This window comes from Artemia sp. Qi Xiang Cuo, chromosome 11, assembly GCF_049724085.1.
Source record: "Artemia sp. Qi Xiang Cuo chromosome 11, ASM4972408v1, whole genome shotgun sequence".
Taxonomy (NCBI): Eukaryota; Metazoa; Arthropoda; class Branchiopoda; order Anostraca; family Artemiidae; genus Artemia; species Artemia sp. Qi Xiang Cuo.
Genome location: NC_142804.1, coordinates 30,088,391 through 30,114,961, shown reverse-complemented (window position 1 = coordinate 30,114,961; position 26,571 = coordinate 30,088,391). Strand labels below are relative to the sequence as shown.

General features: G+C 36.6%; 1 protein-coding gene across 1 annotated transcript in view; it reads left to right on the top strand.

Moving 5' to 3' along the window:
• Window positions 1–26,000, top strand: part of LOC148946860 (uncharacterized) — a 77,408-nt gene extending 51,408 nt beyond the window's left edge. Inside the window, exons 4-5 of the mRNA XM_089097168.1 lie at window positions 2,285–2,494; window positions 25,680–26,000. Of these exons, the coding sequence (XP_088953294.1) occupies window positions 2,285–2,494; window positions 25,680–25,929 (460 nt within the window). The 3' untranslated portion in view covers window positions 25,930–26,000. The remainder of the gene's footprint in view (window positions 1–2,284; window positions 2,495–25,679) is intronic.
• Window positions 26,001–26,571: the final 571 nt, after the last annotated feature.

Sequence of the window (26,571 nt, the reverse complement as noted above, 5' to 3'; positions counted from 1 at the left end):
GGCAACCACATTGAACAGACTCGTTGGCTTAGTCCTGAACTTTCAACTCTTTCTTAAATTAAAAGAAAATGTCGGAGGGAAAACTCTCCAGGCCGCAGTGACGTCCCCTAGGCTATAAATGAAGTTTTGAGGACTTTGAAAAATCTAGCATCAAGCCGGGACATTGCGATAAGTGCATGGAAATGATCTGAGACCGTGTTGAAAAATACAGCGAACACAATAAAAAAACCGTTATTATTTCGACCTTAATGCAACCTTACACTTATTAGTGCTTTTAAAATAAAAAATAATGGAATAATTTCTTTAACATTTTGATAACACGTCGTAATCACTATACCCCTTTAGCAGTAAATTCCCAAACGGGATTTTGCAAGGACCATCCATGAACATTTTAGGAAAGAAAACTCTTAAATGTGCAAAATAATTTATGTTTATCCCTAGAAACACACTCTAAGAGTATAGTCAAGGTTTTCAAACCCCATTTTTTCCCCACATGGTTGACCATGGGAGGGGGGGGGGAGGTTAAACTTGCTCTGCCTGCTCTTTAAAGCAGCAAAAAAAGCTCAATTCATCCTCCCCTTGAAATACGGGTTTCCTCTCACGAAGTATTTGAAAAAGGGCAGTAGAACTTTTAATTTTCGTTCTAATGAGCCCTCTCCCCATATTCTAGGACCACTGGATCGATATGATTATCCCTGGGAAAAACAAACAAATACATAGGCATCCGTGATCTTTCTTCTGGCAAAAAAATAAACAATAATGAAACAATTTTGTCACTAGTCCCTTTTTTATTAGTTGAAAGTGATCAGAAGGCAAATGTGTCCCTCCACGCCTATCATTTCCTCAAACCCTTCCAATCAATATTTCGATATAGCCATTTTGTTAAGTCTATCAGAAAAGTCTGGAAATTATGTCTTTGAGGATAACAGATCCCCCCAGCCCTCAGGGCAAGGGTTGTAAGTTTACCCTGGGGACATATAGGGTTTTTATAGTAAGTGCGGTCATATTTACTTCAAAGAGGGCTGATTGGATTGGTAATTAGACGTTCTAGTGCCCTTTTTACGAGACAAAGTGATAAGAGGGCAGCTACCCTCTCCCCCTGCACACACGTCATTTTGTTCCAAATTGCGGCTAATAGAAATTTTGAGATAGTCATTCTATTATCATATAACATAGTCTAAATATCATATAAAACCCCTTTTGGAGTCGAACTAAACTCAAGAGATTAGGGCCAAAGCTTTTAAGGTACGCCCAGGGGGTATCAATTGTTTGTATCGAAGTGCTAGTGGTTTAACTTTAGGATACGGTGAGACTTGCTCTCCGAAAAAGACTATGTTAATATATAACGAACAGAAATTAATCGAAAAACATTTTTGTACAAAATAAGTTTTGTTTTTTTTAAGTAAAGAACTCCATTAAACCAAAAAATGAACAAAAATAGAATCAAATAATCTACCAAGCGCACAACTACCATAAATCAGTATTAATAAACAAATGAAACCCAATCCAAACAGAAATTAAAATAAGTCAAACTCAAAAGGAGCAGAAATTAATCTGAGTAGGGTTCTAAACCCTGTGCTTTCTAAAAGCTAGAATGTAATTTGTACTTCACTGAAAAAAATTCTTTTAAATGTTTTCACTTTTATAACTTTAAGAAATCAAAATTAATTAAGATTTTAAGGAATAAATATCAGCATTATGTAGGCTATATTTAGCAGACAATGCACATTTTCTTCAGTAAATTTATTTGAATTTTTTCCAGTAAAGTACAAATTATATTCTGACTTTTAGAAAGCATAGGGTTTATAACCCTACTCAGGTTAATTTCTGCTCGTTTTGAGTTTGACTTATTTTAATTTCTGTTTGTTTTGGGTTTCATATATTTATTAATATTGAGTTGTGGTAGTTGTATGATTGGTAGATTATTTGATTTTATTTTTGTTTATTTTTGGTTTAATGAAGTTCTTTACTTTTCTTTGAAAAACTTACTTTGTGCGAAAAGTTTGTTTGGTTAATACAAAAAGATGCGACATTCTGTAATATATAAAACATATTAATATTTCTGCAAAAAAAACTCAATCCATCCTACCCTTGAAATACGGGTTCCCTCTCACGAAGTATTTGAATTGCTTCCCTAGAACGGATTTTGTGGACTTCTCTCTAATCGCCGATATGGTCCTAAATTTAATGCGAGTTACTTAGGGAAACACGATATTGTTTTCACTTTTTTCTCATAATATTAATGCACAATATGTAATTACATATTTTAATTTTCTTCTTCTAGTTCTTACCGCACAGTCCGCAGTACACCATCAACAAAAACAAAGACTTCCCGCCATGGAAGAATCGTGATTGAAACAACGAGAGCTCCACATCCGTTATGCCCCGACACAAAATCTTTTTGTTGTTTGATGTGTTTATTCAACCTTGGATTACTCCTTGTTTGCTTGGGCTTTGTGATTGTTCTCCAGCTATCTGATCCGCCATTCGTGTGGTAAGTAGTATTACCCAGCGACCGAAGGGAGAATTATGTCTTAGACCGCACTGCCTTCCCATTTATAACTGATGAAATGAAACTAGCGAAAAGTTGTAAAGTTTTAATAAGATAATGAGTTTTGAAAGAAAAAAAAATCTTTCCTATGCTAACTCTAATAAAAGTTCAGGTTCATATACGGAAACCTTTTATCATTGGGGAAAAAGGAAATGAAAAATAAAAAAAGGAGAAAAAATAGATTGAACAATGTTCAGATATGCACAAAGAGAAGACAAAGACGTAAGCTATGCAAAACAAGAGACACGACGTTGTGTTATTTAAGACTTCTTCCTGTGACTAGTACGGTTTTTGCAAGTTTTAACAAACTAATTAAAGTGTTTCATCTGGAGTGTTCGTTGATATTTGATTCACGCTCTGTATATCCATTAAAAAGCCGCTTTGTTCCTAGATTGTGTTTAATTTTTCACTCCAGTGATTTAATTTCTGTCAGAATGCACTGAAAATTGACTAACCCATTTATTGGTTTCCAAGAGATGAGCTCAAAAGTGAGAACTTGTCTGTTTACACCATGTGAATAGACCAGTTGTACTAAATAGAAGTTGGCTTCAATTGATCAGTCCAGTAATGAGATTTACTGATTTGCAAGGAATTCAAATTTAATTATTGCCTATTATTATTTTTTATAGTAATTGCAATTATTGCTGGTTAAATTGCAATCCAAAAAGTCCAAAACAATAAAAAACAGCAGCACGGGCTTTAAAATCACGTTAAAAGAACAAAGCTTCGAAAAGTTTGAACTTTCACAGGGATCTCACTTTTACTTGTCGAAGGACTCAAGCACCTTAGCTCTCTGTCACCTTCTATCACATTCGTCACAGTGGCACGCCAAGAGTCCCTTTTGTTTGTGAGTGGCTCGAACAATTCCAGTAACAATTCATCCAAATAGATCTAATTCCAAGTAATAGTCAATCTTCTACCTCAGGGGCGTCGTTTAGGGGGAGGGGCTGGCTGGGGCTATAGCCCCACCCTGATTTTTGAAGGGACCCCAAATTGGCTGTCACAATTTCTGCCAATTTGATTTGAAGTCTGAAAAAATAAATTGTGTAAAAAAGTGTTCTCAAATAAAATAAATCCGTTTTTGATATAGGTGTACTTCACAACAATATACAGTAAGCGTCATTCCCAAACATATTTATTTATTATTCCTATTTCGTATATTAAAACGCATTTTTATTGCCTTGTTGCTACAGCCACGGAGACCAACTTTCATTACTACTACTACTATTAACAACTCACCGCAGCACCAAGCCGCCTGAGGCCAACACAGCTACGCAGGCTTCATCTCTATCTCCATCTATTCAACGTCTCCCTTTTTACACCCTCCGAGGAAGTTCCTATTTCCTTTAAATCTTCCTTTATGACGTCTTCCCACCCCAGACAAAGATGACCTGCTTTCCGTTTAGCCCTAGACGGTTGGACGAAAAGGTTTCGGACACTCTTCGGCAAACTGTCAACGTTCATCTGCACAACGTGCCCTAGCCATCTCAACCTTTCTTTCATTATAGTCCTAGAAAGCGGGATTGAACCACATTTTTCATACAGCCTATTGTTTGAAATACTGTCAGTCATCCGGGTACCCATAACAATCCTTAAGCAATTTCTCGTTTGAACCCCTCCCCCCCCCCCGATATGTTTGTATGACTCGTAAAAACGTAATAAAAATGCAAACAAATTCGTTACGTGTTTTTTTAAGTTTTTTTTTGTGTAACCCCTCCCCCCCGAAAAGAAATCCTTGTTTAAAACACCCTCCGAAAAAAAGTCCTGGATACAGCCCAGTCCCTCTATATATACGTATTATGTACTCTATATTTCTTTACGTCTGTTTGTGAATCTGTTCTGAGTCGTGTGAGTCGTCTGAGATCTTCTCTGTTCCTGGACTTTGTAAAATAAAACACTATTTTTTACAATAGCAGACTTTTTGTATTCCTAGCAGCCCTATATATATACTTGTTAGTAGACACCACATCGTATATGATATTGTAAACTGCGTGTGTTTTTATTCTTTGTCACCAGTCAATATCTTAAATTTGAAATTTGTTTTAATTCGAAATGGTTCTTTACGGAATTTTGTTTTTGCATTTGTCAGGAAATTTAGCGTCTTGAATTTCGAAAAAAAATCAAAGTGGGAATCTCTGACCATTAATTTTTTCAGATTTCAGGAAAGACGAGAAAAATATATTATATAAAAGGGCAATTCAAAGAATCATTACAAATCTTGCTGGAAGGTACTTAATCTCACACACCAAAGATCATAACAAAACGAGAATAGGAAAATGGACAGGATTTGTTAATAAGAGAGCTAAAAAGAAATTTTTACCAACAATCAAAGAACAATCATTTCGATTTCACAAACGAAAGTCTTTATGAACAGGAAGGGGGGGGGGGTTGAGCTTGAAGCAACTTATAAAAATGGTTTAAATTTTTTTTAAAACATAACAAATGAGAGCTATATCAGAAAAGCCTGAGCAATGAAAAAAACTCAGACATATCAATTGATATTAATTCAAGAAAATCTATGATGGGGGGGGGGGGTATTTACTGTTAAACATCCAGAAGGAGGTAAAAATTTGTTGCTTTATAATTTTTCTGTGAAAATACCAAACCAGTGTCATTAGCAGCCCCTTTTAAGGTGGGTAAGCTTGTATTATAAAAATTGCACTACATGTAATTTACATTAACTGCCATGCTCATAGCCTCAACCTTGTGTTGGGTGATTCCATTCAGAACTTGAGATGAATGACATCTTTCTTCTCTACTCTTTAAGAGATTAATTAAAACAAATTTCCACAAAATAAGTTTTTAAAAGAAACGTAAAGAACTCCAGTTAACCAAAAATGAGCAACAACAAAATGAAAAAATCTACCAAGCTTTAAACAACCGCAAATCAGTATTGATAAATAAATTAAACCCAGAACAATCAGAAATTACAATAAATAACCGAGTCACACTCAAAACGAGCAGAAATTAACATAAGTTGGGCCCAAAACCCCTATGCCTTCCCAAGGCCAGAACACAATTTGCATTTTACTGAAAAAAAATATAAATGTTTTTACTTTTATAACTTTAATAAATAAGTAATATTAACATTTTGATTACTATATGTCAGTATATGTATGTTAAACTGACAATGTAAATTCATTTGTATTTTTTTTTCAGTAAAGTGCAAATTATGTTCTGGCCTTGGGAAGGCATAGGGTTTTGAGCCCAACTTATGTTAATTTCTGCTCGTTTTGAGTTTGACTCGGTTATTTATTGTAATTTCTGTTCGTTTGGGTTTCATTTACTTATAGATGCTGATTAGTGGTACACAAAATGCCTATCTAAAAATTTTGAGCGGATGTGTTTGGGGAAAAGCTGGGCGAGAGAGGGGGGCTAGTTGCCCTCAAATCGCTTTCGACTATTATAAAGGACACTAGACCTTTGAATTTCCAATCGAATGAGCTCTTTTTCAAGTTTCTATGACAAAGATTGCAATAAAAACTTACGTGCCCTCGGAGCATAACTTATAACCTTGGCCTTGAAGACTATGGGGGGAGTGTCCTTCTCAATGGTATAATTTTCTGAATTTTAAACTGCGTGGAACAAAATGGCTATCTCAAAATTTTGATTGGATGTGTTTGGGGAGATGGTTGGCGTCGAATGAGCCTTTTTTGAAGTTTTTACGACAACGCCTTCTTTAAAAAACCTTATATGCCCCCAGGGCATAGCTTAAAACCCCAGCCCCGAGGGTTGTGGGGGAGTGTCCTCCTCAAAAACACATTTTCTATCTGGAAATCAATTACGCTGAACAAAATGGCTATCACAAAATTTTGATTGGATGTGTTTGGGGGAATGATGGGTGGGGGGGGGGCTAGTTGCCCTCCAGTCACTTTCGACTATTAAAAATGACACTAGCCATTCCAATTTCCAATTGAATGAACCCTTTTCGAAGTTTCTACGACAACTTCTTCGATACGAAGTGCCCTGCTCTAAAGGAAAAAAAATAATAAATGATACATTGTGCCAACATCGTTCTTATATACTCTCAGGGCATAACTTAAAACCCTTGCCCCGAGAATTCTGGGGGAGTATCCTCCTCAAAAACATAATTTCTATCTGGAAATCAACTACGCTGAACAAAATGGCTAGCTGAATATTCTGATTGGATGTGTTTGGGGGAATGCTGGGCGTGGGGGGGGCTAATTCCCCTCCAATCATTTTCGACTATTAAAAAGGGCACCAGCCCTTCGAATTTCCAATCGAATGAGCCTTTTTATAAGTATCTACGACAACGCCTAAGGCTGTGGGGGAGTTTCCTCCTCAAAAACATAATTCCTATCTGGAAATCAACTACGCTGAACAAAATGGCTATCTCAAAATTTTGATGGGATGAGTTTCGGGAAATGGTGGGCGTGGAAGGGGTGTTAGTTGCCTTCCAATCACTTTCGACTATTAAAAAGGGCACAAACCACTCAAATTATTAATTGAATGAGCCCTTTTCGAAGTTTCTACGACAACTTCTTCGATACAAAGTGTCTTTCTCTAAAGCAAAAAAAATAAATGATACATTGTGCCAGCATCATTCTTGTGTGCCCTCAAGACATAACTTAAAACCCTTGCCTCGAGGGTTGTGGGGGATTGTCCTCCTCAAAAACATATTTTCTATCTGGAAATCAACTACGCTAAACAAAATGAAAAGGGCACTAGCCCTTTGAATTTCAAATCGAATGAACCTTTTTTGAAGTTTTTACGGCAACGCCTTCTATAAAAAAACCTTATATGCCCCCAGGGCATAGCTTAAAACCCCAGCCCCGAGGGTTGTGGGGGAGTGTCCTCCTCAAAAACATATTTTCTATCTGGAAATCAATTACGCTGAACAAAATGGAAACCAAAAAATTTTTTTGGTATTTTTTTGGGGTATTGAGGGGCGGGGGCGGGCCCCTTGGGACCTTTTAATCACTTTTACTTATGTAAAAGGGCACTAGCCACTCCAATTTCCAATCAAATTAGCCTTTTTCGAAGTTTCTACGACAACTCCTTTGATACGAAGTGCCCGGGTATGGAGAAAGAAAAAAAAGTAATACATTGTGCCCACATCTTCCTTTACTTAGGCAGCGCTATCGCGCTGCCTATGATATACTGTTTTATTGTGAATTGCAATATACGCTACCAACTGTTTGTTAATGCTCAAAAAGCCACCGGCATAACTGTTCTTCAGCTGGATAAATCATTTACTACAGATGGGCATACCGAAATAGATCGCTAGAAAAGTACTAAATAGATACAACTGTATTTGGCCGTTTTATCAATTACCAGAACATCTAGTGACGGGGAATTGGCAGCTCATGCCCACGAACTTGCACCCAGACTTCATACATTTGAATTTATGTTTCTACTCCATCGAGCGGAAAAAAACTTTGTGACATAGACTTTGTATGAGCAGCTGCGGGAGATAGAGCTACCTCTCTCTAGAGCTACTGGTCTTATTGCAGGTACGTAAGATAAAATTATAGACATGCAAACTGATGATGGTTTTAATAAAATCTTTCATAAAGCAAAAGAATTTTCTTGTGAGTGCAGTCTCAGTGAAGACCTTTAGGCAAATTCTCAGAATTCTGACTCTTCACGTAAAACACCAAAGCGAGCACAGAAAGTAGCTTCCAGCTTGTACGATTGTCTAACCGTGTGGACTTTGAGAAAAAGCAATCTTGCTGAAATGAAAGAATCAACTAAATATGTTTTCAGAAGGGATCATTTTCTTGTGACAGATAGATTGTGCTCCAAGTTTGAAAGCTGCTTCACGAATTCTGTTCCACCGTTAGAGTCAATCTCTGCGATAGATGTTGATTCGCCGTACTTCATCAATACTAGCCGACTAGCTAGTGAAGCAGCATGTTAAAAACAATTTTTTATTGACAAAACTCTGCTGGCCTTGCAGATAGGTCTCGTGAGAAGATATATAGATATATAGACTCATTAGCCAATAATCCAAAATATTTCTTTGAACTTCGCAACTGTCTGCAGGCAATATGCAAATCTTCATTACTCTTTCTATCACAATGGTAAGTATTGAGAGATTCATTTCAACACTAAGCCTGCTTAAAATCTATTTAAGATCAACAGCGACAGAAGGCTCAGTGGTCTGATGTTGGTATTTAGTGAAAAAGCTCTTGTGAAATATTTGAATTTCAGTGCTATGATTAATATTTTTGGAAAAATGAGACCTTGACCCTTCCCAGTTTTGCAATAATACTGCGAATTACTTTCCAACTTAAGTACTCTCTATATTCACTAGGCACTTTTACATGCTTCCTACTATCATTAGCCGATCATGGGAGAGACCCATTCTTATCGCTGTGAAGAAACATTGATCTCCAACAACTTTGAGCCAGACAGTTTAGGAGGCCCACATAGGTTGCTTAGCCCCCCTCCCTTAGCTCAGAATGAAATGACGCCACTGTTCTACCTCTGTCTTTTGGGGACCCATTCCTACTCTGACCTTTTTGAGGGGAGAAGTACCTAAATTCTACTCTTCACGAGTTTAACTAGAATGGGTTATTGGACCTCAGGTTAACTTGGCGAGAAGTAAAAGTCAGTGTAAGAAGCCTAAATTAACTTAATTAGTTAATTTATTTGAAAACACCTCTAGGAAACATAAAAAGGAAAAGGGCGGACAAAAAAAAACATTCACAAAAAAAACAGCATGTAATTATATGCTAATGCGAGATGAAAAAAAAATAATTAAATGAAATCTTGATCAGAGCACCTAACAGAACATGTTGTCGAATCCCAACCAAACTTGGTGTAATGTAAGAGCAAGTTTCCTACAAGAAACTCTTAGGAGCTCACACTTGATCCAACTTCTGTCGGAGAGGGTGTCTCCAAATTCTTGTCGTCAGAACATCTATCAAGAAGTTCAGTAGGTCTGGATTACTCTTTCTGTGAGGTAAAAATTAGAGTCCTAGTTAAGCAGCTTGACTGTCCAACCGCAATTCACCCTCTAAAGGGGAAAGGGAGGAGCACCTTAATTCATGCCAGCAGGATATCTGGCAGAAAAATCGTCTGATCACGATCAAACTTTGCTGTTTGCTAATTAAGAGCTTGACTTATGGAGCTATGTTATAGCTCCACAAGATAATCCTTTTCTGTCATTCTGAATTGCAACAAGACCCGACAAAAGAGACATACGCCACTTAGAGGCTTATGTTTCTTTTTATCTTCTTAACGGTGCAAGATAGGACAATTCTGATGGCACCATTCAATTCCTTGTGCTTAGTTTAGCCTACCCATGACACATACATAACTCATTTTCGACGCAAACGGCATATGTCGCACTTTTACTTATCACAGCGGTTATGCTCTGGTGGCGCTTTTGGGTATCAGGACCCAGTGTTACCCTTATAATTCGTGTCTACAGAAAAACAGACAGAAGAGGGCGTTGATTACGAACCAAGATTAGTCAGAAGTAACAATAAATAGACTATTTCTGCCTCTTTGAAGATAGGGTCCAATTCGATCTCTGTAAGTGAGGGGGAAAGACACTCCGGTCTCTTGTTGTAAATATGTCTGTTCAAAACTATCCTTATAGTGCAATTTGGGAATCCAGAACCGTTCGTACCTTTTTGGGGCAGAAGATAGAGGCTCCTTAAATAATTATAATCTGCACCTCTGCTAGAAGAAGACGTCAGACCAGTGCACGAAACGTCCGTAAGTACAAGAAAGTTAACGGGAAATATAAATTAGATGGTTTTTAGTCTTATCGGTTGAAATTTGTATCAAAAATGATTACTGTGTTTAACGAGAGTATTGAGCGGAGAATCAAACAGACTGTTTATTTCTTCGTTGTCTCTTTATGGACATTTACAGTCCAATGCCACCACCCCCTCCCTAAGAGTCACTTGTACATATGCGATAATACCAAAATAAACGGAACTCATGAAACTCGAATGTTTGTGAAAACACGAAGTTTGTTCAGGTTCACCAAAGTTAAGTGCCTTTTGGAGAGGGAATGCGTGGAGGTAGATGCTTCAAAAACTGAAGCGTAGATTGAGGGGTATTGCCTGGATCGCGTATAGAATGACATATTGAGAAAAATATCTAAAGGAAGATTGACATTTTGGAGGGGAGGGGTGAAATTTTTATGGAGCTTTGGTAGTTTTCAGTCAATTTACTGTCTTAGAGTTTTCACTCACTGGCCTTGTCGTTCTATTAGGCCGAAATTATCGTTTTTGGCCAAAATATTGTTGTTTGGACTCTCTGGTCCAGTAAGAGTCTAGACTCTCTTATAAAATTTTCAAATATTTGTTACAGCAATTACAAATTACTATTCTGATATCTCTAACTAATAGCGTCTGTAGGGAAATGTTCCTCAATTGACAGTTTCTTGGAAAACAAATGTTTAAATATCGATTATTATGAGTCGTAATTCACTCTTTACTAGGTTACTGTCAGGGCTGTAACCATGATAAATATAAATGTTCTGAGTGCATAAGGTAAAAATTTTTATCACTGCAGTACTTAGTTCAGAATTTGGTGGTCGTTGGGTTAATTCAGAAGAGTGAATAACCTGTACTGTTTCAAAATAGATGATATTGAATCTTGAAATCGCAATCAAAAGAAATTTGTTGTTAGTACGAAGAAACATAGAAATAAGTTGAGAAGTGACAATAAAAAATATAAATTTAGCTTCTCCCACTGGTAGCTAAATTTGAAATCACTGGCTTACATAGTGAGAAGCTGTTAAAAAAGAATATGAGCGAACCACATAGAATGAAAGTTTCATCTAGTCTAGGTGCGTAGGTAAGGATTTATCTCGAGGGCTGGGGGGATCTACAAGGCATGCTTAAAATGCATGAGATTATCCGTCAGCGATATTGGTAGGGGGCTTGGATCATCTTGATGCAGAACTATCTACTTGCGTGAGAAAAGGGTTACACCTAGTTCGAAAATGCTTTAAATTACTTGATTATGCAAAATTTTATTTGATCAAAGCTGGAATATTGGTAAATAGAAAATTAGTAGGATCTGGAGATTCCTTGGTATCAAATTATTGACAGAAAAGCAAACAAAATGTACTTAACCCCTTTTAAATCATCTCTGGGGCATAAAACATCGTGCTGCATCAAGTTTTGTCGAAACTGTTGCTATTTTAATATGTATTTTAACTGTTATGTATCAGGACCTATGTAAACCAAAGGCTTCCCCTAGCTTCTGAAGCAATATATATATATATATATATATATATATATATATATATATATATATATATATATATATATATATATATATATAAGCATATCTTTATTTACGAATGAAGCGGTAAAGAACATAAAAGTAGTGTTTAAAAATGGCATTACTAATTCATGTTTTGTTAAAATTCAAGGCTGCACTTGCGACGTGATGTTTAACTTAAGATAATTTGAAACGCTCTTAAATCGTTCAACGAACCAGAACCACACCTTAAGCAGCCCGGAGGTACTTGAATGCACATAGATTACCGTCGTTAAATCAAGCTTCATAGCTATTTCATTATTTTCCGAATGGTATTTTTTTTTTCCCAAATTAGCTACAATTAGGAGTATATTTTGACAAACGATATGAACAACCATATTGCAGGTTAATTTCATGACTGAATCTATTTTCAGTGATTATGCCTAGAAAATATTTTTTTTTTAAAAACAATAATAAGACTTTACTAATACTCTTGACCTAAGTACGTACGTCGAAAGACAAGAGTTACGGCACTGCCCCCTCCGAAATTTTGAAAGTGGGTTTACTTTCCATAGTTCTTTGTAATTCTAGTTTGAATCGCCCTTTTCACAGTTTTTCATTATTCCCTTCATTTTCTTGCCCCCTCTCCTGTTCCGAGTGCTTGAATGGACGATCAAATAGAGGCTTGAGTCATACAAACCCCTCTCTCTCTAGTGACAGAAAATACACAAAAGTAAAAGTACTGCAACATCAGGAAAAAAATATAACGTTTTTGCACTTCATTAAAAAAAATCCCAAAAAAGCAGTTTTTCACAGAGAAGTAAAGAGCCATATTAGAACGCAAACTGGCAGAAATGAAGTCAACACAGATTTGAAGGTATAACCTACAGAATTTGCCATGAATGACTCAATGAAACTCAGAGAAGCAGACATTACTATGAATGAATTAATAAAACCCAAAACGAACAGAAATTAAAATGAATATTCATGTCAAACATAAACATAACAGATACTGTTACATATAAATAGATGAATCCATTTAAGAGTAGGGCAGCTGCCCCCCTGAACCATCCTAACCCAACTTCGTTTGCTCTTTACTGAAAACAAAGTATATTTAAAACAGGATCTCTTGTCTAACTCGAACATTAAAAAATCACTTATTGGCGAGACTTCCTGAAATTAATATCATTATATTTTAAATGATCAATAGACTTTCATGAGTGCCCTGACGAGGACAGGCTGTATAAGAGGTTGGTGCCGTTCCGGTGTTGTGAGATGGTTTGAGGTCTGCGTTCCGTGACGAGGAACTGGCATTTAAATGGTGGAGCGGGGCGGTAGCCCTACATTTGTTTGGTATAATCTCTGTTCGTTTAAGTTTGACTTAATTATTCATTCTAATTGCTGATCGTTTTAGGATTCATCTATCCATCAATAGCGGCATTTGATATTTTCATTTTATTCATTTTATTTATTTTAGCTTTTGCCGATTATTCATTTTAGCTTTTGTTCCATTTGTTCATTTATAGCAATTTTGTTCGTTTTGGGTTTAATTTATTCATTCAAACTAATTTCTAGTAATTCAAATTTAAATCATTATATGACTTTATATTTGGTCTGTTATAGTTTTGGATATGACTCTTTTCTTTGCATTTTTTTGGAAAATAATGTTTTTAAATTAATTTTTGTTCATCTGTTTTTATTAACATAGGTTTGTTATTGGTTAATTATAGCAATATTTGTAAAATATTTTCAGTTTGCATAAGAACTAAAATTATCTAATCAGCCGTAGTTATGTGCAATAGTTTTTAGTAATATTTGTACTGTGAAATATTGAGTGGGTTGGGGGTGGGGTAGAGATATACTATTTTGATAACAAGATGTATAGTTTCTTTTTATTTGTCTTTGCATCCTCCCCCGAAGTTAAAATTCAATGTCCCCTTGGCGCCTTATAACTCTTGGGGAAAGTTTCAGATTTATCCCCGAGGTCGTTATGAGGATGTTGCTGATAGGCTGATATTAAATAATTTGGGAACATCTCACTTCTACGTTCATACTTAACCGTGAATATATTCTAAGCTACAGATAGGGGCCTCAGTAGAGTTTAGATTATATTCATTGTGAAGTATGAACTCAAATTTTTTCTAAGTTTTGCCACTTTGAGAAGACTGAAAGCGTGGCTGAGAAATAAAATGACGGAAGAAAGACTCACCCGACTTGCCCTCCTTCGTACTTACCGTGATATTGTCATAATGGAGGGGTTATCGATTTTAAAAATCATGTACACCAGGTGGCTTGCCTAGCGTGACGAAAATTTGCCAAGCGTGGCGGAACTATGCAGCACAACCTGGTCCTCTGAGATGTAAACCAGTGGGTGGAAAGTGGGGGCTCCCTCGTCCATAAGCGTTGAAGTGTTATTGATAGATTTGTTAATAGTGGAAATAGAAGAAGAGAATTATTTGTATAATATTGATAGTGTTTCTATAAATTTAGCTTTATAGATCAAACAGTTCGTGGTAACGAGTTGTAGTCAAGGAGTGGCTTGGGCCAATAGTAGCCTAAACTCCTGAAGAAAAAAGTAATTTTGGTAGCTATTGACACACCAAAAGAATCCACTTCTTTTATGCTAATCCCAAATATATGAAATTTATTAAGTTTAACATTACCCATCAAATGTTCCGAGCCTGGGAAAATTTACCAGATTTCTGAAAAGGGCTGGAAACACACCCCCACCCCCACCCCCTCAAAAAGTGAAGGGTTCCTTAATGAAAATCACACGATTGGGTTCATAATATCAGAGACCCCTATTGTACAGATTTCAAGCTCATGTCTACAAAAATGTGGAGTTTTGCTTTTCTCCCAGAAGAAAGATAACGGATGTGTGCTCATTAATTTATTTTTCACCTGGGGTGATCGTATTGAACCAGTGGTCCTAAACAATTGGGAGGAATCTCATTCGAAAGGAAATTGAAAGTCCAAAAAATTATGCCCCGGGAAAGTTGACTTCTCTGCCATTGTGTGGCACCATACAACGACTTTACCCCAAAGAGGACCAAGTTGCATTCGATTGAAAGTTTTGAGATTTCCAATCGATCTAAAGGTATCAAAAATTATATATTGTACTCCCCCGTTACAGAGGAAGTAATGCCACTCGGTGGCATGTTCGTTCCTCAAAGGTCACCTAGCCCATGGTTAATATGCACATTAATCTTAATGCTTGATTTAACAGAGTAGTCAGTGATCCAGAGACCGTTACCTTTCAAGGGGTGGCTCACATTCGCTGCAGTTGGTTTGAGGGTAGGTTAAAGGGTAATCGGGGGCGCTGATAACGAATATTGGGGTGCACAACTTCGTACGCGTGTAGAACATGGTCATTATAGCCTATAAAGTTAAATTTGGCCTACAACAACGTCATACCGCTCTTGATTTTATTTAGACGGTAAAATAAACTGAAAACTTTATAAACTTGGCATATTCTGAATCCTAAGAGCAAGTACATTCATCTGGTATTTTTAGTTTTCCCCACACCCTTATTTTTTTTTGTTAACCCTTACTTAATTTTGAAAACAAGGTTTTTAAATATACTTTTTCAGTTTTTTCGATTTTTCTGAAATTTTTGCTTGCATAAGTATATTTTTTTATGCTTTGTTTGAATTTTACTCTTTATTACAAGTCAAACCATGTACCTTTTTTTCAAAAAAATCTTATTCTTGAGCAACTATTTATTTTTTATAAATAACGTCATAACTTTCTGAAATTAGCCTACGATAACCAGGTTTTTTTTTAACTTTTTTTAGCTGTAAAAAAAAGGAAACGAATCATACTGCACATCATTCGAACCATCAGAATGTCTTTTACGCGTTGTTAATAAAAACAAAGTCGAGACTTGAATCTGCAAGAATATATAAGCGTTTGAACAAGAAAATTAATTGAAGATGATAATGCTGCAAGTGAGGCCGGATATGGCTGTAGCTCGTACTTCAGCAGCTCACAGAGGGACCAAGTTTGTGTTGAATTTGCAAGATGCAGAGCTCATTTAAGCAGCTCAGTTTCCCCAAAATATTTTTTTGGTTGCTCTTTCTTTTACTTTTTTAGCAACAAAGGTGAAAGTTTGTACTATGCCAACTTTCACTTTCGTGGATGTCCCGTCGAGATATGAGCTCGTGGCTTCGAAGCCAATGTCTCGGAAGTTCAGCAGACTATTTGCAACGGCTTCTGAAGCTCTATCCCCTGTCATAAAGTTGTATACCTCTGTTTTCGTCATCTTGAATGTGTTTCCGAGCAACTCTACCAAGTCCATAACCCGATTTTCACCTTTTATTGTCAGATTCGTAAACGAAGTGGTATCTTCATGATGCTTCATTGCCTTGTGATCCATATTCAGGTTTTCTTTCAGTATTCTGGTGACTACTGTGAGAAAGGGGAGAGATGCCAGATATCGATCCCTGGCATTTTCATTCGTTGTCGCACCAGCGATACCAGAAACTCCTCGATGACCTTTGATGTCCAGATTCAAGGTCGACTCTAAAGCCAGATCGCATGCAACGCTACAAAACGGCATGATTGTTTTCCTAGCGATAAAATTGTCACTTAAATACTCTCTGTGAAATTCTGGCGCTTATTCAGGCAGGCGTAGCATTTTTTCTAGGTAGTTAAGCGTAGTTGTGGAGTATTTGTGGTTTCCAGATGCGAAGAAAATCGGAATCATCTCTTTTGTGTGGCGTTTATGTGTGATCCTAGTCCGCAGCTCTTTCAGCATAAAGATGGTCGTTTCCGGTATGGAGAAGATCTAATAGTTGATCCAGAGGCTATGACTTCTTATGGTAGATCTGGACTCGTTGTACTTCGACAAAAGCGGAGCAGTGTTGTCCAACGCATCTCCTATCTGTTTACATGCTTCAGAACTAGTTGTACCAAAATTGTGTACCTCACGCAAGACAACTGATACCCGCTAAAATCGTTGTTGCCGGAATCCTTACCTTTAGCTAGATCATATAAATATCCTAAATCCTTTCCTTTTACGTCGTAGTTTTTAGTACTTTATGCAATAGTCAGTTATCCAGGGCTGGCTATCGTTCAGAAAAAGAGAGGGGGTGGCTCACATCAGCAGCAGTTGGTTTGAGTACGGATGCCGGGGTAATCTAAGGTGCTTGAAACGAATATCGGGGTGCACATGCTCGCACTAATGTATAACTTGACGATTTTAGCCTATAAAGGAGAAATAAGCCTTTTATGGCCAAGTACTTTATGCAACTAAAACTCGATATGGAAGATGCTCCGCTTTTTTTTTATTGCTCTTGAAACCAAATTCGCGTATGCAATTGCATAACGAAGCATCTGTTTTTTTTTTTATCCTGGTTAAAAATATTAGTTGTATAGAATGTCAATAAATTATTTGATTCAGAAAAAAAGCGATCTATTTTTTGCTGAAATAAAAATTATAGGTTGTGTTGAAAATATTTAGAGTAAAACGCCACTATCCAAAGTTTTTTTTGGGGGGGGGGATTTCTTGTTCAAAAACATATATGCTTGTAGATTCAAGTCTCGACTTGGTTTTATTAACAACATGTAAATGATAATTGAAAGGTTCGAATGATATGCAGTTTGATTCGTTTTCATTTTTTTTAACAGCTAAAGAAATTTAAAAAAAACTTGGTCATAGTAGGCTAATTTTTGAAAGCTATGACGCTATTTAGAAAAAATAAATAGTTGCTCAAGAATTAATAGTTTTTGAAAAAGAGGTACAAAGTTTTACTCGTAATGACGAGCAGAATTCAAATAAAGTATAAAAAAATATAATTCTGTAGGCAAAAATTTCAGAAAAACCGAAAAAACTAAGAAAAAGTTTATTAAAAAACCTTGTTTTCAAAATTTAATAGGGGTTAATTAACGAAATAAAGGTTGTGGGGAAAAAATAAAAATACCAAGTGAAATTAATTTTTCTTAGAACTCAGAATATGTCATGTTTATAAAGTTCTCAGTTTATTTTTCATGTAAAAAAAATTAAGAGCGGTGTGACGTCGTTATAGGCCAAATTTCACTTTATAGGCTAAAATAACCATGTTCTACACGCGTGCGAACTTGTGCACCCCAATATTCGTTATTAGCGCCCCCGAATACCCTAGAATCCACCCTCAAACCAACTGCAGCTGATGTGAGCCACCCCTTCCCTTTTTTTTGAACGATAGCGAGCCTCGGATCACTGACTAGAGTTTATTCACTTGATTTTTCATGAAATTATGTTTAGTGATGTATAATCGTGCATCAACTATTATGAAGGAGGAGCGATGGGTCATTGTGCGGGCGAGGGGGGGGGGCTTAAAAATGTTCATTTCGATGTCCAAATTGTCTAACTACCCATGATCCTTTAGATAAATATAGAAAAAGGCATGGGGGAATAGGAATTGATATCTCATCTTCCTTCATTGAGATTTATCTCGCGAGATGAGGTTGATGCCTCACGGGATGGTTTTAATGCGTAGCGCCAATAGTTATGTAGAGATATCAACAGTAGTACTGCCATTTGTCGAACCACAAGTTGTAGAGAAAAACCAAATAGGTCTAAACCGAGGTGTTCCGCAGCAATAAAACCCCGAGGATTTTATTGGGAATAATATCTTAACGTCATTGCAGCATGGTATGATTTTTAGAGTTTCTGCAACTTCATTTATTTGTCGCTGGTATTTTCAGGATTAATTAGCCTTTCCCGGTCATTCCTTTTGCCCTAATTCAAAGTTTATACATAATCCCAACTTAGTGTGGTTCGTTTATACTATGTAAGTTTTTACTTATGCAAGTATTGTGTAGTGTTTGTATTATGTAATTGTTTACTAGTTCATGCTGTAGAATGTTAGTAGGCGAGAAGTGAGTAATTTGGGAAGGGAATGGTTTGAATTCAATTAAAGTTTGAGGGTTTAATGAGAAGGGGATAAGCCAAATTTGGGAAATTTAACTTAACACAGGGGGGAGAATCTGTAAAGTATTTAACATCAATTCGAGAAGCTTTTCCGGGTATCTCATTTCTTAGTTAGTTGGGGATTTATGTGTCAACGATAGCGATCCAGGGGGGAGCTCTTGGGACTAAAGCTAGTCGTGGGAAAGTGGTCGTTCCCAGGCCTGGAACTTCCGTTCCAGGAAAGTTACATTCTCCACTCATTTCCAAAGATAGACGATAAACGTTGGTACATGGTCTTTATTAAATAACGTGAGAATACACATAGAGAAAATAAGGTAGCACAAGAACAACTAGCTTAGACGAAGGCGAGAGATGGACTCCCTTTAGAAATGAGCGGAGAATGTAACTTTCCTGGAACGGAAGCCACATAAGTGATCAAAATTCACGCAGAATTTCCATTCATAGGAACAATAATACCCCTTTCTATCCATCCAAAATTCTATAGTATTAATGACTTATTTATGACTTTAATTCTATATTATTAATGACTTATTCAACAAACCACTGTTCATCGAAAGTTTTGACTAAATATTCAAATTTGTCGAATTTTTATATTAGAATTCAACATTTTAATTTTAAAGCAGTAAAACTGAAAATAGGAGACTACCAATAAATTTACAATTACTGATATATACAATCTATCAGCCAGAAATCAGGGCTTTGCCCGGTACCCACATGTTTGAGCAGGGGTATGATTTGAATAACGGTCAGAAATTAAATATAAAAAAAATGTTTTTAGTTGAAAGCAATAAGCAACATTAAAACTTCAAACGAACAGAAATTATTCCGTATGTGAGGGGGGCTGCCTCTCCTATGTCTCTCGCTCTTCACGATAAAGTTCGTCTTGATGAAAAACAAGGGTGGTTAATTAGTAATAAAGCATTTTAAATCATTTAAAGTAGTAAAGTCGTTAGCATAACAATTGAGGAGGGGGCGGTCCCCCTCATATACGGAACAATTTTTGTTCGTTTTGGATTTTAATGTTGCTCCTTAATTTCTGTTGGAAAAACTATTTTTTAATTTAATTGCTTTACAAGATTTACAGCTAAATGATGGATAGAAATAGAGGTATACTAATACTACTAACATTCACCGCAGCGAAGCCGCCTGAGACCAACACAGCTACGCACGCTCCTCCTCCGTCCCAATCTATTCAAAGCCTCTTTCTTTACACCCTCCCAGGAAGTTACCATTTCCCTTAAATCTTTCTTTATGACATCCTCCCACCCCAGCCGAGGACGACCTGCTTTCCTTATAACCATAGACAGTTGGCCGAAAAGGACAATCTCCGGCAATCTGGCAATCTGTCATACAGCTTACTGTTTGAAATAAGGTCAGTCAAAATATCAGAAAGGTATGTTTGACTTAGTTTAAGATGGGAACTTTTCGCAAAGATCTCCCCCCCCCCTTCCTAAAATCCTGGATCCGCCATGAAAGGAAAAAATTGCACTCTTAGCCCCAGTCTGGGGCTGTTAGATTGAGCCCTCTCCCGATCGTCTAGGGCCATTGGTTCGATACGATCACACCTGGAAAAAAAGGAAAAAAACAACAAAACAAACTCGCATCCTTGAAGTTTTTTTCTGGCAAAAATATAAAATTCTACATTTTTGTAGATAAGAGCTTGAAACCTGTAGTTTTATACCAGTAGTTTCTCTAGTATGGTCAATCTGATTGTGTGATTAAATATGTGTCAACATAAAATTAATTTATGTGTCAACGATAGCGGTCCAGGGGGGAGCTCTTGGGACTAAAGCTAGTCGTGGGAAAGTGGTCGTTCCCAGGCCTGGAACTTCCGTTCCAGGAAAGTTACATTCTCCACTCATTTCCAAAGATAGACGATAAACGTTGGTACATGGTCTTTATTAAATAACGTGAGAATACACATAGAGAAAATAAGGTAGCACAAGAACAACTAGCTTAGACGAAGGCGAGAGATGGACTCCTTTAGAAATGAGCGGAGAATGTAACTTTCCTGGAACGGAAGCCACATAAGTGATCAAAATTCACGCAGAATTTCCATTCATAGGAACAATAATACCCCTTTCTATCCATCCAAAATTCTATAGTATTAATGACTTATTTATGACTTTAATTCTATATTATTAATGACTTATTCAACAAACCACTGTTCATCGAAAGTTTTGACTAAATATTCAAATTTGTCGAATTTTTATATTAGAATTCAACATTTTAATTTTAAAGCAGTAAAACTGAAAATAGGAGACTACCAATAAATTTACAATTACTGATATATACAATCTATCAGCCAGAAATCAGGGGCTTTGCCCGGTACCCCACATGTTTGAGCAGGGGTATGATTTGAATAACGGTCAGAAATTAAATATAAAAAAAATGTTTTTAGTTGAAAGCAATAAGCAACATTAAAACTTCAAACGAACAGAAATTATTCCGTATGTGAGGGGGGCTGCCTCTCCTATGTCTCTCGCTCTTCACGATAAAGTTCGTCTTGATGAAAAACAAGGGTGGTTAATTAGTAATAAAGCATTTTAAATCATTTAAAGTAGTAAAGTCGTTAGCATAACAATTGAGGAGGGGGCGGTCCCCCTCATATACGGAACAATTTTTGTTCGTTTTGGATTTTAATGTTGCTCCTTAATTTCTGTTGGAAAAACTATTTTTTAATTTAATTGCTTTACAAGATTTACAGCTAAATGATGGATAGAAATAGAGGTATACTAATACTACTAACATTCACCGCAGCGAAGCCGCCTGAGACCAACACAGCTACGCACGCTCCTCCTCCATCCCAATCTATTCAAAGCCTCTTTCTTACACCCTCCCAGGAAGTTACCATTTCCTTTAAATCTTTCTTTATGACATCCTCCCACCCCAGCCGAGGACGACCGGCTTTCCTTATAACCATAGACAGTTGGCCGAAAAGGACAATCTCCGGCAATCTGGCAATCTGTCATACAGCTTACTGTTTGAAATAAGGTCAGTCAAAATATCAGAAAGGTATGTTTGACTTAGTTTAAGATGGGAACTTTTCGCAAAGATCTCCCCCCCCCTTCCTAAAATCCTGGATCCGCCATGAAAGGAAAAAATTGCACTCTTAGCCCCAGTCTGGGGCTGTTAGATTGAGCCCTCTCCCGATCGTCTAGGGCCATTGGTTCGATACGATCACACCTGGAAAAAAAGGAAAAAAACAACAAAACAAACTCGCATCCTTGAAGTTTTTTTCTGGCAAAAATATAAAATTCTACATTTTTGTAGATAAGAGCTTGAAACCTGTAGTTTTATACCAGTAGTTTCTCTAGTATGGTCAATCTGATTGTGTGATTAAATAAAAAAAAACAAGTTTTTTTAACTGAAAGTAAGGAACGACGTTAAAACTTAAAACGAATAGAAATTATTCCGTATATGAAAGGGGCTGTCCCGTCCTCACCGCCTCGCTCTTTACGCAAAAATTTTTTATTGTTTAAAAAAAAATAAGAGTTGTGAGAACGAACTTTAGCGCAAAGAGCGAGGCGTTGAAGAGGGGACAGCCCCTTTCATATACGGAATAATTTATGTTCGTTTTAAATTTTAACGTCGTTCCTTACTTTCAGTTAAAAAAACTTGTTTTTTTATTTAATTTTTGAATGTTTTTGAATTGATGCAGGTTTTGATTTTGGCTCACCGTACATGAATAATTAAAACAAAATTTGCATATTAATTTTATTTTTATATGGTTAAATAGCTTCCTCGAAACTTGTTTTATTTTATTTACGAACGTTTTCATTAGTAATAAAAATACGTAGCTTACGAATTAAATTACGTAACGAACTTGTAAATTCATGTATTTTTAATACGTATATTAGGGGGCTCTCCTACTAGTCAATACCTCTCTTCTTAAGCTAAAGTTCGAATTTTGTTCCAATTCTTTAAAAATGACCCCTTAATCACAAAGGTCGTTATTTAGAATAAATAGCTCTTATGAAAAGTTAAAAATCTTTGGCTTAAAGAGTGAGGTATTGACTATGGGTTGAACCCAATCAAATACGTAATATTTTCTGTTCGTTTTAAGTTTTGGTGTTACTCCTTATTTTCAGTTGGAAAACTTGTTTTTTTTATATTTAATTTCTGATCTTTTTTTTAAATAATGCTGGGAAATCCGGCGCCCCCTTCATAGCAATGTCCCTTCCCCCATGAAAACTTCCTTTATGGAAAGATCCTCCCACATATCCCTCAACCCACCCACCCCCCTACTACCAGAAAAAATTCCCCCTGAAAACGTCTGTATACATCCTAATAACCAATACTGTGTGTTAGCATTGGGCAAAGTTCATAACTTTCAGCCCTCCCCCCGGGGACTTCGGGGGATTAAGTCATCCTAAAGGACATATTTATCATATTTTCAACCATGTTGAACAAAATGGCAATCTCAAAATTATCATCAGGTGAACTTGGCAAAAAAATGAGCATTGGACGGGGTCTAGTTGCCCTCTATTTTTTTGGTCAATGATAAATGGGACTAGAGCTCTTGAGTTCCGTTCTAATGGGCCCTCCTAGGGTATTCTAGCACTGCTGGGTCAATACGATCACCCCTGGGAAAAAAACAACAACAAATAAACACGCATCCGTGATCTTTCTTCTGGCAAAAAATGCAAAATTCCACATTTTTGTAGATAGGAGCTTGAAACCTCTACAGTCTCTGATACGCTGAATATGATGGTGTGATTTTCATCAAGGTTCTATAACGTTTAGGGGGGTCTTTCCCCCTTTTTTCGAAAATCAGCCGAATTTTCTAAGGCGCATCACTTTTGATGGGTTGGACTAAACTTGATGAAAGTTATATATTTTAAATCAGCATTGAAATCTGATTCTTTTGATGTATCTATTGGTATCGAAAACCCGTTTTCTAGAGTTTCGATTACCATAGAGCCGGGTCGCTCTTTACTTACAGTTCGTTACCATGAACTGTTTGATTTTCATTAAGATCATTTTGAGTTTTTGGAGGTGCTTTTTCAAAAATAGGGTAAATTTTCTTAGGCTCGTCAATTTGGATGGGTAACTTTAAATTTATTGAATATTATATATATGGAATCAGCATTAAACACCTCTCTTTTTTATGTATTAATTGTTATTAAAACTGTTTTTTTTAAGTTTCGAGGATGATCAAAATTTCTTATTTACGAGGATGAAAAAAATTGGCTGGGTGAAGCTTCATTATTCTAGTACGTAACCATGGGACCCTTTAGAATAACACAATCATCCCCTCCCCTACCCCAAATCCCATGGCTCTCCAATATCCCCTGTAATGTACAATTTTGACAAAAAATCGTAGTTTCTATCTCTGCTTATGTAAATTCTTCCCACCTCCTCTGAAAAAATGCATCCGACATAATTTCTATGAACGTATCCATTATGGTTGTTTTCTGTATTGTCATGAATATCCTGTATATTCTGGATCTTTAGGAGATTTAAATACAAAAAATAAAACAGGTTTTTTTCAACTGAAAGTAAGGAGCCCATTAAAACTTAAAACTAAAGGATATTACTACGCATATAAAGGAGGTTGCCCCCTCCTCAACACCTCGGTCTTTGCGCTAAAGTCTTATAGGAATTCAAAAAAATCGTCTTATTGTTCTAATTAAACGACCCTTGTATTTCAGGATTCATTATTAAAGAATTGGGACATATTGACCAATATGTCGTAAAGAGCGAGGTGTCGAGGAGGGGCAACTCCCTTTATATACGTAATAATTTCTGTTCGTTTTAAGTTTTAATGTTGCTCCTTACTTTCAGCTGAAAAAACATTTTTTTTGTTTAATTTCTGATTTTTTTTTTAATGATTAAAATGATTTTTTTTTAATGCCGGGAAATCTGGCCCCACATCCACGGAGAAACCCCGTCTCCACGGAAATATCCCCTAGACAATTCGATCCCGGTATAGATTTACCCTGGACAATTACTCTTAACCACTCCACGCGTAAAATTGAGACGGAAAAGAGAAAGCAAGACATACAAAAAAGAATTGTATAAGAATTCTGGCAAATTCACTCTGGACAAGTTCACTCCCTATGGAAAATCCCCCCGTGGAAAAACCCCCATCAGAAAATTTGTCCCCCCCAACACCCGAAAATGTATACATACATCTCAATAACAAATACTATTGCCAAATAATGGGCAAATTTAAAACTTAAAGACCTTTTCCCTGGGGCTGTGGGGGGGGGGTCATGTTATACCCGAAGGCATATATATTGGGCCTTTCAACTATAATGAACAAAATGGCTATCTCAAAATTTTGAACAGACGATTTTGGGAAAAAGGGGCGTGAGAAGGGGTTTATTTTTCCTCGAATTTTTTGGTCACTTTAAAATGGTGCTAGAACTTTTAATTTCCGTTCGAATGAGCCCTCTCCCGGTATTCTAGGATCACTGGGTAAATACGATCACCCCTGGGAAAAAAAACAAAAAAAAACAAAAAACAAACAGATAACCACGCATCCGTGATCTATCTTCTGGCAAAAAATAAAAAATTCCACATTTTTGCAGATAGAAGCTTGAAACCTATACAACAGGGTTCTCTGATACGCTGAATCTGATGGTGCAGTTTTCATTAAGATCACTTGACTTTTAGGGGGTGTTTCCCCCTTTTTTGGAAATCATGAAAATTTTCTAAGGCTCGTAACCTTTGACGGGTAAAACTAAACTTAATGAAATTTATATATTTGAAATCAATATAAAAAGGCGATTTTTTTTTAATATCTATTGGTATCAAAATTTCTTTTTTTAGAGTCTCGGTTACTATTGAGTCGGGTCGCCCCTTACTTACAGTTCGTTACCACGAACTGTTTGAAAATAGCTGTCTTCTCTATGAATAATGTGTTTAAATGGGTTTGTATGCTAAATGAAAATAAAAGCCTATGTGACTATAAACATAGTTTGAATTGCATCTATCCTAAGTTGCAAAAAAGATGTTAGCTGTACTATTCGCAATTCTGAAGATTCGGCGTTTTAATGGCCATTTTTCACATTTTAGGTACCTTGGTGTCTTTATGCTTGTTTTTGGATTTCTGACTTTAATTGGTGGATTAGTAGCGTGTGGAATTATATGTCGGGAAGATCGTGTTCACGAGAAATTTCCAGAGGAGGGTCAGCTTTACTGGACAAACCGCTGGAGAAGGGAATTTAATCTGCCTGGGAGTGCAAAAGAGAGGGAAGCTAAAGGTCAAAGTCCTTATTATTTAAACGAAAGCTTTTATAGTGACCATGCAAGTACCCGTCGTTGAACTTTATAAACCTTTTTTTTACTTTTTGCTAGTTGATAATAGATTCATTTTTCGGAGTCAATGTCTGTTTAATAAATTTTTTATTATCTTATTTTTAACTCCTGAACGAAAGAAGGTCTAAAAAAAATGAATCAGAGGATATGCTAAACGTTTTCAAGAGACATTTCTCTGGTACGCAAAGACGAAATCCCTTGATTACTTTTATCAAGTCGCAAAAAACAGGAAAGATAAAAACAGGAAGTCCCAATTTATACCAGAATGAGATTATGATCAACGACCTCAGGTGTCTCAACGTTTTGAGGAGTTTGCTGCAGTTATAGCAGCAGTGGTATTTTATTTTGTAGAAATTGTGCCAAATACTGAAAGAGCAGGGGTTGGCAATACTGCTTAAATAGTTCTCCTGCCTTCGAACGGGAGTGCAATGCGTGGTTGGGGGCAAATCATCCGACGCTTCCCGTGTTTTCCCCCAGTATTTTTACAGGTACCCATTTAGAGCTGGTTCAACACTGGCTGAGTTTACAGAGTCACGCCACTGACTGCCGTATTAAGCCAAATAACCAGCAGCACCAGGACTCGGACCCTGTCCTCACGGACAAAGGATTTCAAGTCTAGCATACTAACCACTCGACTAGGACGGCTCAA